The sequence below is a fragment of the Passer montanus genome, unplaced genomic scaffold, assembly GCF_014805655.1.
Source record: "Passer montanus isolate IOZ18808 unplaced genomic scaffold, ASM1480565v1 scaffold118, whole genome shotgun sequence".
Taxonomy (NCBI): domain Eukaryota; kingdom Metazoa; phylum Chordata; class Aves; order Passeriformes; family Passeridae; genus Passer; species Passer montanus.
This window is the reverse complement of record NW_024358500.1, coordinates 319300-331712: the sequence shown is the minus strand read 5'-3', so window position 1 is coordinate 331712 and position 12413 is coordinate 319300. Positions and strand designations below refer to the sequence as shown.

The 12413-nt window shown below is 47.0% G+C and overlaps 2 protein-coding genes across 2 annotated transcripts; both read right to left on the bottom strand.

Annotated features, from left to right (window-relative positions):
• Positions 1–3264: 3264 nt before the first annotated feature.
• Positions 3265–6158, bottom strand: NPPA (natriuretic peptide A). Its single transcript, XM_039697530.1, has 3 exons — positions 5945–6158; positions 4199–4484; positions 3265–3978 (listed from the first exon to the last, which is right to left on the bottom strand). The coding sequence occupies exons 1-3, from the start codon at positions 6062–6064 to the stop codon at positions 3962–3964; spliced, it is 423 nt and encodes a 140-aa protein (XP_039553464.1). The 5' UTR covers positions 6065–6158; the 3' UTR covers positions 3265–3961.
• Positions 6159–9339: 3181 nt separating this feature from the next.
• Positions 9340–10933, bottom strand: LOC120496735 (collagen alpha-1(I) chain-like). The gene is made up of 4 exons (XM_039697456.1): positions 10708–10933; positions 10233–10569; positions 10012–10155; positions 9340–9488 (listed from the first exon to the last, which is right to left on the bottom strand). Exons 1-4 carry the CDS (start codon positions 10783–10785, stop codon positions 9340–9342), a joined length of 708 nt encoding a protein of 235 aa, XP_039553390.1. The 5' UTR covers positions 10786–10933.
• Between the last annotated feature and the right edge of the window lie 1480 nt (positions 10934–12413).

Sequence of the window (12413 nt, the reverse complement as noted above, 5' to 3'; positions counted from 1 at the left end):
AAAATAGTGGTGTTCAGTGAGATTATTATTATTTTTTAAATTTTTGCTTTGCTAGCAGGATACAAGCTGCCTCTTCAGTGTGTGTGCATTCCCATACAGGTGTGTGCATTCCCAGCTGTGAATCTTGCAGCAGGCACTGGAAGGAGCAGAGGATGGCTGCCTGGAGCTTTGGCTGTTGCAGGGCTGTGAGAAGAGATGAAGCTGCTCTTGTTGTCCAGGGTGCTGAAGGGCTTTTCAGTGGCAGTGGGATACACTGAGTCTCCTCTGCATCCTCTGTTCAAAATGCTTACTGGGAGCTGGGATGAGATGTCAGTGAGCTCCACTGCTGTCTGGGAAGGGAGGGGAGTCAGTCAGTGGGGTTTGGATGTTGGGATAACAGTTTAAAAGTGAGTAGGGTGTCCCTTTCTCCAGGCTGTTTCGATTGCTGTATGGGCTGGGTATGGTTTAACACACATCTTACTGATCTTTAAGCATTTCAAAGCAGAGACTGGAACCCATATATACCAGTTTCAGTAGAAAATAATACTGTGTTGAAAACTCATGACTAACAGCTAAGACAAAACAACCTTGAGACCTTTGTTGACTCCCCCAGCAGCTTTTGATGCCTATACCAGAGAATGTCTCTCTGGGATGGCTGAATTAACACACCAATTTTATTCTTCTTTTCTTGTCTCCCAATTCCCAGCACAGCAGGCCTGACTCTAGTTTCTTTCCCACCACCTTCTGTTGTCATAAACTTTGTCTCCTCCCCACTCTGCTTTTTTTGTATGGGATTGTGCTGGTTTTCTGAGAGCAGTCAGGAGATGGTTATAGAGGGGGAAAGTCCTACAAATCTTCCTTCCTTCCCACACAGACGTGTGGGACATGCTTATCAAGCAGATGTCAATCAACAAAGGCCTTTGGGGGCCAAGATTCAGAAGTAAATCAAGCAAGCTGGTTGTGGCTGGATTGGGATGTGAACTGGCACAGCTCCCTGTCTCCCTGCAGCAGTGGAGGGTGTGTGCCCTGAACTTCACATATGATTTCTTAGGGAAACCAAGCAGGGCTGACAGCTCCTCTTGGCATTCTTGCCTGCCAGCTTGGATTTCAGTGGAAGCATTTTGTTTAGGGAAGCTTGATAGAGGTAGTGCAGTGTCTGAGGGGCAGAAAAACCATCAAATCTAATTTGCAAATATATGCAGACCCCTATTCAAACAAGGCTCAGCCTTACAGAGTGCATGCAGCACACTAATGGAATTACTGTGTTTCAGAGTCCAAAGGAAAGCAAGCTGGTGAATTATGCACAGCCAGCAATGGGTACTGCCAAACACTGTTCAGGAGCTAGAATGAAGTCTGGCAGGGCAGGAGGTGGCAAATGTCATTTCAGCTGTGTGGAGGGTGTGAGCCTGGTCCCTCTCTGGTCCCACTGGGATATTTCTTCATTTACATGGCTGCTGTTCACAAGATTGTGCCCTGCTCTCTCTGATCCAGCACTCACAGCACCAGGGGCAGCTTTTTTCCATCCTTGGGGGTGATGTTCTTTGCCTGTAGAGTGATCAGTGTTTGTCCCATTCAGCTTTTCCCAGTGCTTACTCCTGAGTGCAGCACTAGTTTGACCTGGCTGCAAGATTTCCCTGGGGGTGCTTTACAGCTCATTGTATGTATGGGAGTAGCAGTAAAAATCCAGTCAGAGATGCTTTTTTCCTCGATTGCTTACCCTCAATTAGGTTCTCCCAGACTGCAGGGTCTATTAACTTACTGTCTGCAAGCTGATACAGACTTGTTCCACCAGGAACTGGCTTGCTGCTAATACTGGACCCACCTGGCTTTAGGTCAGGAAGCATTGCCTCTTCTTGCCATTTTTAGCACATTCCACTGAACTAATCAGAGTTTTGTGCCTTGAGGGGCTGACAGGGAGGGACAATTTACAGTGTCTGTGCAAGTTGTGCTTGACTGGGTAAAATTCAGCTCCAGCAAGAGCTATTGTTGGAGTACATGAATTGTTTTTACTTTCAGCAGCACAGGGGAAGTCAGGCTGCTGCCCATTGCTGCTGTGGAGGGATCCACCTGCAGCTCCCATCGTGCTGCAGTGGGTGTGTTTGGAAAGCCTTTTAAGAAGACAAAGCCCCTTGTCCCCTCAAGGGCTCCCCAAAGGGTGACTTCACCCCCCATGATCTGTGAAATTGAGTAAATGCAAAGTCACTGTATCTTTCACTGTAGAGGTGTCCCATGGATGCTGCTGGGAATCTTAACCTGGGAATTTATTCTTCTATCAGGGAAACCTGTGTGGACACTATTCCACAAAATATTTTATCTGTAGCTGGTGCTGCTGGAAGGAGAGAATTTGTATCACACTGTGGTTTCCTGTTGGAGTGTAGCAAAATTATCCCCTCAGATTGGACTTGTGCCCTTCTTCCCTGGGAAAGAATCACAAGGCCCAGTGTGGAGAGGAGCACACAGATCCCTCTTGGAGGCCTTGTCAGCACTGCAGGGAGTGACTGGGAGGGTGGCTTGTCACCAGTGTGATGTGTGACATGAGCCCTACTGAAGTGTTGCAGCAGCCTAGTTGTGACTGGCCTTGTGCAAGGAGGGGTGTGTGCTTGAATTCACCCTTTCCCTGGAGCTGTGTCCCTGAGAGCTGTTGTCAGCAGCTCTGGAACACCTGCCTTCCAATTCCTTATCCTCACCAGGTAGTTTCTGTCTCCATGTGCATTTGCATAGGCAAAGTCAGAATTGGACTGTTCAGCTGAGTCTGTCCTGGTGCTGCCTTCTTAAGCCCTGAACAAGTTTCTCAGGGTACTCAGGTACATGGGAATGCACTGAGATTCTGGGAATGAGGCTCATGAGGTGCTCAAAATAACACAGTTCCTAGCAGTGCATGCAGTCAGCCTCAGGACAGTTGTGTTGAGCTGGGCTTGATGCCATTGCTGGGGCTCACATGGGGATCCAAGCTTTGTTCCTTGGGATGCTGACTGAATGTGGTTTTGGTAATATTTCCTTCTTCTGGGGTGCTAGAACATGTTTTGGGTCAAATTCAGCTGCTAGGTGTGAAATCTAGCAACCATGGTTAAATAAACCTTAATCAGACTTGCAGTGTCCCCATTAGCCATGTTAGAACAACTTTATCACCCAGAAAGTGATAAATGCTGCTCTGTAGTTCAGTGATCCCACCTACCCTCATGAGGAATACCATGATAATATTCAAAACTTTGAGGATCCTTCAAGAAATTCTGGGAATCAGCATCTCAGCCACGTGCAGAGTGAGACAAGACACAGTTAATGATGTATCTTTCTGTTGATGCTCGTAACCTTTATTTGGTCACTGCTAGAAAGCATATACAATGAATTCCCTTTCCTCCCTCTGGTTATCTTGAAACTTGTGGAGTGGTATGATTTCATTTATTTCTTTTCATGTAACTTTTGCTTACGTGAGGCATTTGTGGCAGTTCCCATGACTGAATAATTTAAACCAGCAAAAGGACTCTCTTGTCACTGAAACCCTGTCTATAGGGGGACTCATGACGATCTTTCAATGTTAAGCAAGTTTTTGGTTTGGTTTTTTTTTTTTTTTTTTCCTGCTAACCTCTTAGCATTTCTTACTGCAGAGGAAAAGCCTCTAGTCAAAAACTCATTTTCATTTTTGCTAAGTTTTCTCTGTCTCATATAAGTAAGATCCAGGCTTGTGGGTACCAGAATATCAATAAAACTTAAGATTTTGACTTTAGGCAAATACAAGAAAATTTAATGCAACAGACAGGAGAGAGGTCCAGCACAGATGTCTAATGTGTTAGTTTTATTTAAAGATGGTCTGTCAGTGCTAATGTAAGAAATGTTCTTTAAAAAACATCAAATAAATAAATAAATAAATAAATAAAAATAGGAATAACTTTCTGTTGAGGAGCTTAGAAAGCATCTGGCTTTCATCTTGGGAGGAAGGGGTACTGTAAAGCATTCTTCAGAGCAGGTTCCAGGGAGGTTGATCCTAATTTCTCCGGGAACCTGCAAACCAAACATAAAATAAATGTTATGAGAATCTGTTTTTATCTTTGTGTGTGTCACCATTGTCAGCAATGCTTTTGAAAAACCAATACTAGCTTAAATACTAGGCTCAAATTAATTCTGAAGCTGTGTCTTACAGACTTGAAGGAGAAGCTGCTCCTTGCCTGTGCCATGGCACACAGTCTGTGCTGTTCAGTGAGATGGCTTAGACAGGACTCACCATTGCAACCCATCCCGCTCAGGGAGCCGATCCGATCAATCCTCCTCCCAAAGCAGCCAGAATCTCTCATCATCCTGGGCATCTGCAGCCCCCTCAGTCTCTTGAGGAAGGGCTCCCTGTAGGACAGAGGGGTGTTGGGTGCCAGCCTGGGTTCATCCTTCTGGTTGTCACTGTCATCGGCAGGTTCCGGCAGGATCTCCTCCTGGCTTTTGGGTTCTTGCAGGTCGGGATTGGCCTCCAGGGCTTCCATCATTGCAAACTTATCCTCCAGTCTTTCCAGCAGAGCCTGTAAGAGAAGGATTAAATTAATGAAATTCCTTGTCTTGTGGTCATTTGCTAACTGTTCCAGTCCTTCTGTTCTGTATTCATAGATGGTCCCATAGCCCACCCTAGGGAGACTGACAGGTTGGATCCCAGCCTTCCTGATGGTCCCTGGGTTCTGTCCTCTGCATTAGATCCCTGTTTCCAGCAATTCCATCTATGGGAAGACACAGCTTCACCCTGTGGACTGAACGAAGCTGCTTGCCATCATGTGTACCTTGCTGGCAAGTTTAGAATACATCTTGGAGGATGTGGGTTGCACAGGGTCCACTCAGCCCACCGCTGGTACACAGCCTGAGAGAACCTCTAGCCACATAGCCCACTCCCACGTTCTCACATTGCTGCTTTTTCACCCCTGGCTCTTTCAATGGACATCACTTAGAGAAACTCTAGGTGTTTTCACTAATCTCTGCCCCAGGGATTACAGGATTTCTACTCCTGAAAATATCTGTATGGTAAATTCATGCCTGCTGTGTGATTGCTTCCTGAGTAGCATTCTTTGTAATTTGTAAAGCTTTGTGTAACTGAGGTCAGATAACCTCCTCAAGGGCAGCTCAACCAATTAGAGGAATCTAATTGCCCAACTCTACAACATGAATATAGAGGAATGAGCCTTATGGCTTGCCTGACAGTGAGTGCGTTTGGAAGCCACTCTTCCTGGCTGCAGGAAACAGCCCAGAGGCAGCTTTAGCTTCAATTGTCCTTATCAGCTCAGAGAGTTTGTTCTTAGGGCCTGAGAACAGTTTTGAGAAGCTGGTTACTGGTACCAACCAGCCCAAGGAAAGCTTTGAGCTTTCAGATCCCATCAGAGTCTCAAGCTTGCACCGTGCTGTAACAATGGATTTTCTCTATTATTTGTTAAAATGCTTAGTGGTAATTTTGTAGCTCTGGAAGCTTTTCTGGATGAGCCATACTAAATTATTGTGTTATTCCTCTAGTAATATTTCTAAAAGTTTGTCTTTGGGTGCTCCACTTTACCTCCTCATCTCTCATCCATACACAACCAGATCTCTCAAATCACAAAGCTAGAGCCATATGGCTGCCCTGTGGAGCAGGGGTAAACATATGGACAGGACCCCACCTCAGAGTTTTCTATTTGTTCTTACGGAGCTACTCTAATGATTTTTTCCTTCCCTGGAACTTTGTTCCCAGGAAGATGTATCTTTAAAAGAAAAAGAACCTAAACACCAAAGCAGGCATCCTACAACATCACAATTTTTGTTCCCACTACTGTCCAGGAGCTCAGGTGAACCCAGCATGGGAGGATATTGCCCTACAGAACTTCTCTGAACCCCTTTGAAAAGCTGAGGCTTTGTCCCCCTGATGTGGTTATTGCTATCCAACCATGCAAAAGGAAGGCAAAGCACCACCTCACACTCTGCTAAGCACCCCAAAAGTTTAACCTTGCAAAATGAGAGTCCTCACCTCCATGCTGGCCAGTTCTTTGGCAGGGCTGAGGCTGTAGATAGGGTTGGCTCTGCTGGACTGGAGCTGGATGAGCAGCAGCAAAAGGAAGCCATAGAAAAATGAGCCTTTAGTGTCCATGGCGCTGACTTCGTTGGCAGGAGGGAAGTTCAAGCTGCTTCTTCTGAGATGTCCCTTCAAGTCTCTTTCTTCCTTGTCCTGTTGTCTCTCTTCTGAAGCTTGTCTTTTATACTCTTTGGGTGATCCCTGCTTCCTAGGTTATCAGTGGGTTTATCTTGGGCACATTCCAGTCCCACTGCAGGCATGCAGCTCTGTCAAGGGAAGATTCCCTTTATTAGCTGTCATTAGGCAGCAGCTGCTGAGGAATGTATGTCACAAGTCAGTGATTTCATGTCACTCCCCCTCCTCTTGATACCAGGCGCTGTGATTACATAGTCCAGTTGGAAATTCTTAGCAATTCTCTTTCAAGAGACCCCTATGGTCAGATGTACAGAGATGGGAAACAATCCCAAAACTGCTCTAAACTTTGCTCAGTTAGAAGATTTCCATAAGGAAATTAGGAAACAACAGGCATTCAGATCAGTATTTGGTGAAGAGTCAAGAATGAAGATAAATTGTCTTTCAGGACACCTGAAGTACTGTGCACACTTTCCTTCTTATATGGAATATGCGCGGCCACCACATACCAACAAGTGTGCTGAAAATCCAGATTTGGGCCACTTTCCCCTTTGCTACAGAGGTGATTCCACCACTGAAATTTTGTATTTTTGTGTTACAAACAAGATCTGCAGCTCAGTGCAGACTGACTGTGGGGAGAGCGAGCACCTCCAGCCCTCCACGACAACCGGCTTCGGCACCGCTGAGAAACACTAATGTTTATTAACAGCCAAATGCTTAAATAATGGGATTTCTTTAAGCACTGATGGTAAGGCTTGACCCTGCATCAATAAAAATTTAAAGAACAGGCAGCCAGTTTCAGCAATATACTTATTTAACCGTCATACAAGAAAGAAACTTGTTCAATGAGAGCTTAAATAGATAGCTGGTGTTATTCAGAATCTGTCCCAAAGAAAGAATGGATGAATTTGTATGTATGTGAGTTTTGTGGGGAGTTAAAATCTTAAATTTACTATATTAAAAACTAAAAGTATTTATTTGTTTGAGTGCTGAATGTCTTAAAATTAGCTAGAAACTGCCTATTCTTAGATGTGAAATTTAAAAAGCACAGAAATGCTTCAAATTTCTCTTCCATTTTTGTCTTTGTACATACAGTATAACTAAAAATTAATCTTTTTACAGAAATGCAGGAGAGTTCTAAATCATGAAACAATGGCCTTTTTTGCATTTTCTTAATGTTTCTTGTTATTTTAAATGAAAACAACAAATGTAGGAGTAAGTTGAATGTCCGTCTAGTAATAATTTGTTGTAATAATTTGTTGTAATAGTTTGTTTGTATGAACATAGATCTTGAAAGAATCTCCTGAGTACGCTTTCAAAATAATAATAGAATGATAAAGTATTTCCCATGTCTTAAATGTCTTAACATGGTGTTTATGTGCAAACATGTGCACATACTGTTCACATGATCAGCTACCAAAATTATACTAGAAAGGACATTCTCAAGGTTGTGAAGTCACGCTCAAATGCTACTTCTTCCTAATATAGCCTGAAGTCAGCCCAACTCTGTGTATGTTCTGATGAAGCCCTTTATTGTAAGAGCTCTATTTTTCCTCAATGCTTTATTTTTTTCAGAACATAAAGGCAATACTATTTTTTGTATTATTGTGTACTCAAACACTTTTTTATTTTGTGCTTTTAAAAAAGAATTAAGATCCTGATAGCTTATTTTTTACAATTAACATTCTACACTGCAGTGTCTGTATAATTCTTTAATTAGTTACAAGTATTCTTTTACTGTTGCTCTTGGTTTGTGTATGTTTGTTTGTGCCAAGTTGTTACTTTGTTTTGTAAACTGCAAAGTGAGAGAAGATAAACCAGAATTATTCATTGAGTGTCCAATTTAAGATAATTAGAATCTTTTATTGTTCTATTTCTTGTTTCTTTCCTTTCACACCTCACACACACACTAAGTATTCTCTAGTGCTCTCTGTACAAAAACATTTGTTAGTTTGCTCTGAGATTTCCTTTGTGTCTTTTTTTTTGTTTTGTTTTGCTTTGTTTTTTGTACAGCAGCCCTGGGGCACAGACCCAGCAGCAAGAAATTGAGGGACACAATATTAATCTCATGTGAAATATTTTGCTTTGAGTGACCTGTCCCTGTGAAACAATATAATTATCCAGAATTTTAGTCATTAAGTCAGACCCCAAGATAGTTCTTTCTTTACTGGTTCGTTCTTTTTCATCTTCTGTGTTCCATGGCAGATAAATAAGATGCAGCAGCATGACTTCAGCCTTGACAATACTTTTCTAAGACAGGAAGCTTTTGTGCCCTATTCCATGTACAATGTAGGGGTGGGATAAAGTGGCTGCCTGTCACAGTAGCAGTTGTATTTTCACAGCCAAATTCTGCCTTGATTATCCATCTTGTAGTTCTGCCAAAGCAAATGGAGTGTGAAATGTCAGAACTCAGCTCATCATTGTTAAGCTATAAAAATCACTTGTTTATCTCAGTCTTATCACCCTGGTAAATTAATATGATCTTTAGGCTTTATTGCCCAGCAGTAGAGAGTCGTGATCTAGGCATTGCCCATGCTCAGCTGGCATTTCCCAGTGTCTGCCTTAACAGGGCAGCAGGTTCCTCTGAAAAGCTTACTGTGACTGGTGTTAGGGTTGGGAATCTGGCACATTTCCCCCATTCTCAGGGTGTGGGATGGGAGGTGTGCAGGAGGTTCCTTTAGAGCAGCTCTGGTTGTTCAGATCAGAGATGCCCCTGGCAGCCTGTGTGTGGATGCTGTGACGAGGAGGATGGACACAGCTCAGCTGAGGTGGCACTGCCCCTTCCCCAGCGAGATGATTCCTCGTTTTTCAGCCCTGTAAGGCTAAGGACCATAACCCTGGGGGCTGATGCCTTGTGGGTTCCATCTGCTGATGGATAGACCTGCCTTAAGTGCTGCCCTGAGCTGCTGCACATCCTTCCACTGTGTGTATTCTCCTGCTGCCATTCTGGGCTGGGGAGTGTGAGCTGTTTGCTCAGAGCCTCCTCTTCTGAGGAAGAGGCTGGATTTGGATTCCTTTCATCTCCCAGTGACAAAACCTTTGACAAAACTATGCCACACCCCACCCAGACTCTCATTCCCTGCATGATAGTTAGATTGAGAAATAAAATAATCAATGAAGCCATCAGACAAGAATAAAAACAGAAATGTAAAAATGTCTGGAGTGGCCATCCTGCAATTAAGTGGTGCCTCACTTTTTCCAAGGGGGAAAATTAATTTTCATCCTAAACACGTTTGTTTCTCCCGGTGATCGTGACACATTATCTCAGCGCCTTCTTTTTCTGGACCTCCCTGCTCAGTACGGGCTGCGGGCAGCGTGCGGGCCATTGGCGTCTGTCCCGGGTGCTGAAGCCCTCGCAGCCCTGGGCCTGCAGCGGCAGCCGCCGGTAAATTAGAAACCAGGTGTGCTTCTAGAGCGATGGAGCCCCTCTGTCCTGAGAAGTGGCCCTGTGCCGGTGTGCCGTGCCAAGCCTGGCACTGATACCAGCGCTTAGCCCATGGCACAGGGGCGTGTGTCGGACACTGCCTGGAATTAACCCTCGCCCCGTGCCCTCCTCCGGGGAGGATTCCCTGGTAGCAGCAGTGGCACCGTGGGGAAAGCCATGCTGGCTCACTGCAGACCTGGCAGCGGTGCCTGGCAGTGCCACTTCAGTACAGCGTGGAGGGTCCTGAACAGTCCTGAAGGATGCAACCACCATCCCATCCTTCCTGCTGCTGCCACCCACCAGCATAAGATTTCCAGAACGGGGGGGATGTTCTGCCAGGGTCGGGACAGAGTCCTTAGAGCAGGGGGAGAGGAGCGCTCTGGAACGGGTTTCTGTATCCTCTGACCATCTGCTAAACCGTGACCCAAAAAAAAACCACTCAAGAAAGGCAATGTAGGCTTGGCACAAAGTTTATTGCCCCGTACCCCAGTGCCGTGGCGGGCATGAGGGCAGCCTGGTGGTGTGGCTGCTGAACGCCGGCCCGGAGACTCGGGAAACGCTTGGGCGCCGGTCCCGCCGGTCTTGAGCTTCTCCATCTGCTCCAGAAATCCTGAACGCCGGCCCGGAGACTCGGGAAACGCTTGGGCGCCGGTCCCGGCTTCAGCTGCTCCATCTGCTCCAGAAATTTGTGAAAGAAGCGCAGAGAAATCTGTGGAAGAAGCTGCGGGGGAAGCCGCCCCGGCGCTTTCAGCCGGCGGCTCCCGGCACCCGCGGGCTCCGCGCCGGCCGCGTCCCAGCCCGGCCTGCGCCCCGCTCCGCTCCATCCCCGCCCCAAGCAGCAGCAGGGTGTCCGTCTGAGGGGGCACAGCAGGCTCCTCCGCTGGCTCCGTCCCTCCGTGCCTGGGGAGTCTGAGGCCAGGAGCGGAGCCGGGAGTCCCGCTCGGAGCTGCCCCGGCACCGCCTCGGCTCCCAGGCTCGGTTCCCCTTCCTCTGCCCGGAGCTGCCGCAGCGACCGCGGGAGGTCCTGGAGAAGAGAGGAAGGATTGAGAGCGCCGCTTCTACCACCTGGCCCCGGCGGGATGGGTGCGGGATGGGCAGCACCCCTTTTTGCAGCCCCGGCCGCGGGACCCGCAGGGAATCAGCCCCGAACCGCGCCCCGCACCGCGCCCCGCGCCGGCCGCTGCGCCTCTGCCCGCGGCAGAACGAGCGGGGGGCCGCAGCAGAGAGCCGGGAACTGCATCCTGTCCCTGTCCCCATGCCCATCCCTATCCCTGTCCCTGTCCCTATCCCTATCTCCATCCCTATCCTTATATCCAGTCCTTTCTCTTTCCCTATCCCTATCATCATCTCGAGACTGTATTTCTTCTTTGCTATCCCTAACCCATCCCTGTCCCTACCCCTGTCTCTGTCCCCATCCCTATCCCTATCCCATCCCTGTTCCTGTCCCTATTCCCTATCCCCATCCCTATCCTTATACCCAGCCCTTTCTCTTTCCCTATCCCTATCACCATCTTGAGACTGTATTCCTTCTTTGCTATCCCTATCCTATCCCTGTCCCTCTCCCTGTCCCTATCCCTATCCCTATCCCTGTCCCTATCCCTATCCCCAACCCCATCCCTATCCCTATCCTTATATCTAACCCTTTCTCTTTCCCTATCACCATCTCAATACTGCATTGCTTCTTTGCTATCCCTATCCCTATCCCATCCCTGTCCCTATTCCTACCCCTATCCCATCCCTATCCCTGTCCCTCTCCCTGTCCCTATCCCTATCCCTGTCCCTATCCCTATCCCTGTCCCTATCCCTATCCCCAACCCCATCCCTATCCTTATATCCAGCCCTTTCTCTTTCCCTATCACCATCTCAATACTGCATTGCTTCTTTGCTATCCCATCCCTATCCCTATCCCTGTCCCTGTCCCTATCCCTATCTCCATCCCTATCCTTATATCCAGTCCCTTCTCTTTCCCTCTCCCTGTCACCATCTCAATACTGCATTGCTTCTTTGCCCGTGGATGTCTCTCCTGATATCCCCACTGTGCCCAGAGGAAGCTCAGCTGCCTCCTGCCCGATCCCAAAGTGCTGCACTGTTCCCTCTGGCTTTGTTAAGGGAACTGGTGGCAGCTGTCCCCACAGGTCACCCTTCAGGAGCTGGGGGTCTTCTGTGTGCAGCAACTGCTCCAGAGGGAAAGATTTGCCCTAAGTCATCTCCCCTACTGGCACCCCTTTTTCCACGGTTTCCTCCACCCTGCATCACTGTTAGGAAGGAGTTGATGCAGGGAAAGAACTTTGCACTTGCAGCCTGCTTGCTCTGCCTCAGATACACAGGAGCTGAGAGCTGGGTTGATTTCCCCTCCAAGGGGCTGAGGGACGGATCCTTTCTCTGTGGGAGAGACAAGTTGAAGGAGTTGAAAATGTTCATCTGTCTGCTGCAGCTCTTGGGACAACAACTTTTTCTTCTCCGTATACAAATTTCTGTGCTATGTGAGTAGACCATGTCCTGAGACTTGGGTGTAGAAGATTTTTCTTTGAAAGTTCCTCTGGTGACGGTTCTCTGGCATTGTCACCAAATCCTTCCTTACCTTTGTAATCCTTCCTTCTGTAAGAGGCAGAACAGCAGACAGGGTCCCTTTCATTCACTGCCTGGGTAATATTAAAGCAATTTCACTGTCTCTGCCTTCATTTGCTTAGAATGGAAGCAAACCAGCAATATCAACTGGTTTGGGACAGTGATTTTTGCATCCAGCTATTTTGACAGCTGGCAAGTGGATTTGTTTAAAGCAACACAGCAAAGAACCTGGCAGAGAAAGGAGATGTGTGTTTAGAAAGTGCAGTACCTGAATGAAGGAAGATCATGTCAGGTGAGAGG

What these genes read in the sequence shown, in the direction of transcription:
- NPPA (XM_039697530.1), bottom strand. Translation starts at nt 6,064, where the DNA reads ATGGACACTAAAGGCTCATTTTTCTATGGCTTCCTTTTGCTGCTGCTC. An exon ending in AAGAACTGGCCAGCATGGAG is followed by an intron (nt 4,485 to 5,944) that starts GTGAGGACTCTC and finishes CTTCTCTTACAG; the next exon opens with GCTCTGCTGGAAAGACTGGA.
- LOC120496735 (XM_039697456.1), bottom strand. Translation starts at nt 10,785, where the DNA reads ATGCAGTTCCCGGCTCTCTGCTGCGGCCCCCCGCTCGTTCTGCCGCGG. An exon ending in AGCGGCCGGCGCGGGGCGCG is followed by an intron (nt 10,570 to 10,707) that starts GTGCGGGGCGCG and finishes TCTCTTCTCCAG; the next exon opens with GACCTCCCGCGGTCGCTGCG. An exon ending in TTCTCTGCGCTTCTTTCACA is followed by an intron (nt 10,156 to 10,232) that starts AATTTCTGGAGC and finishes GCCGGCGTTCAG; the next exon opens with GATTTCTGGAGCAGATGGAG.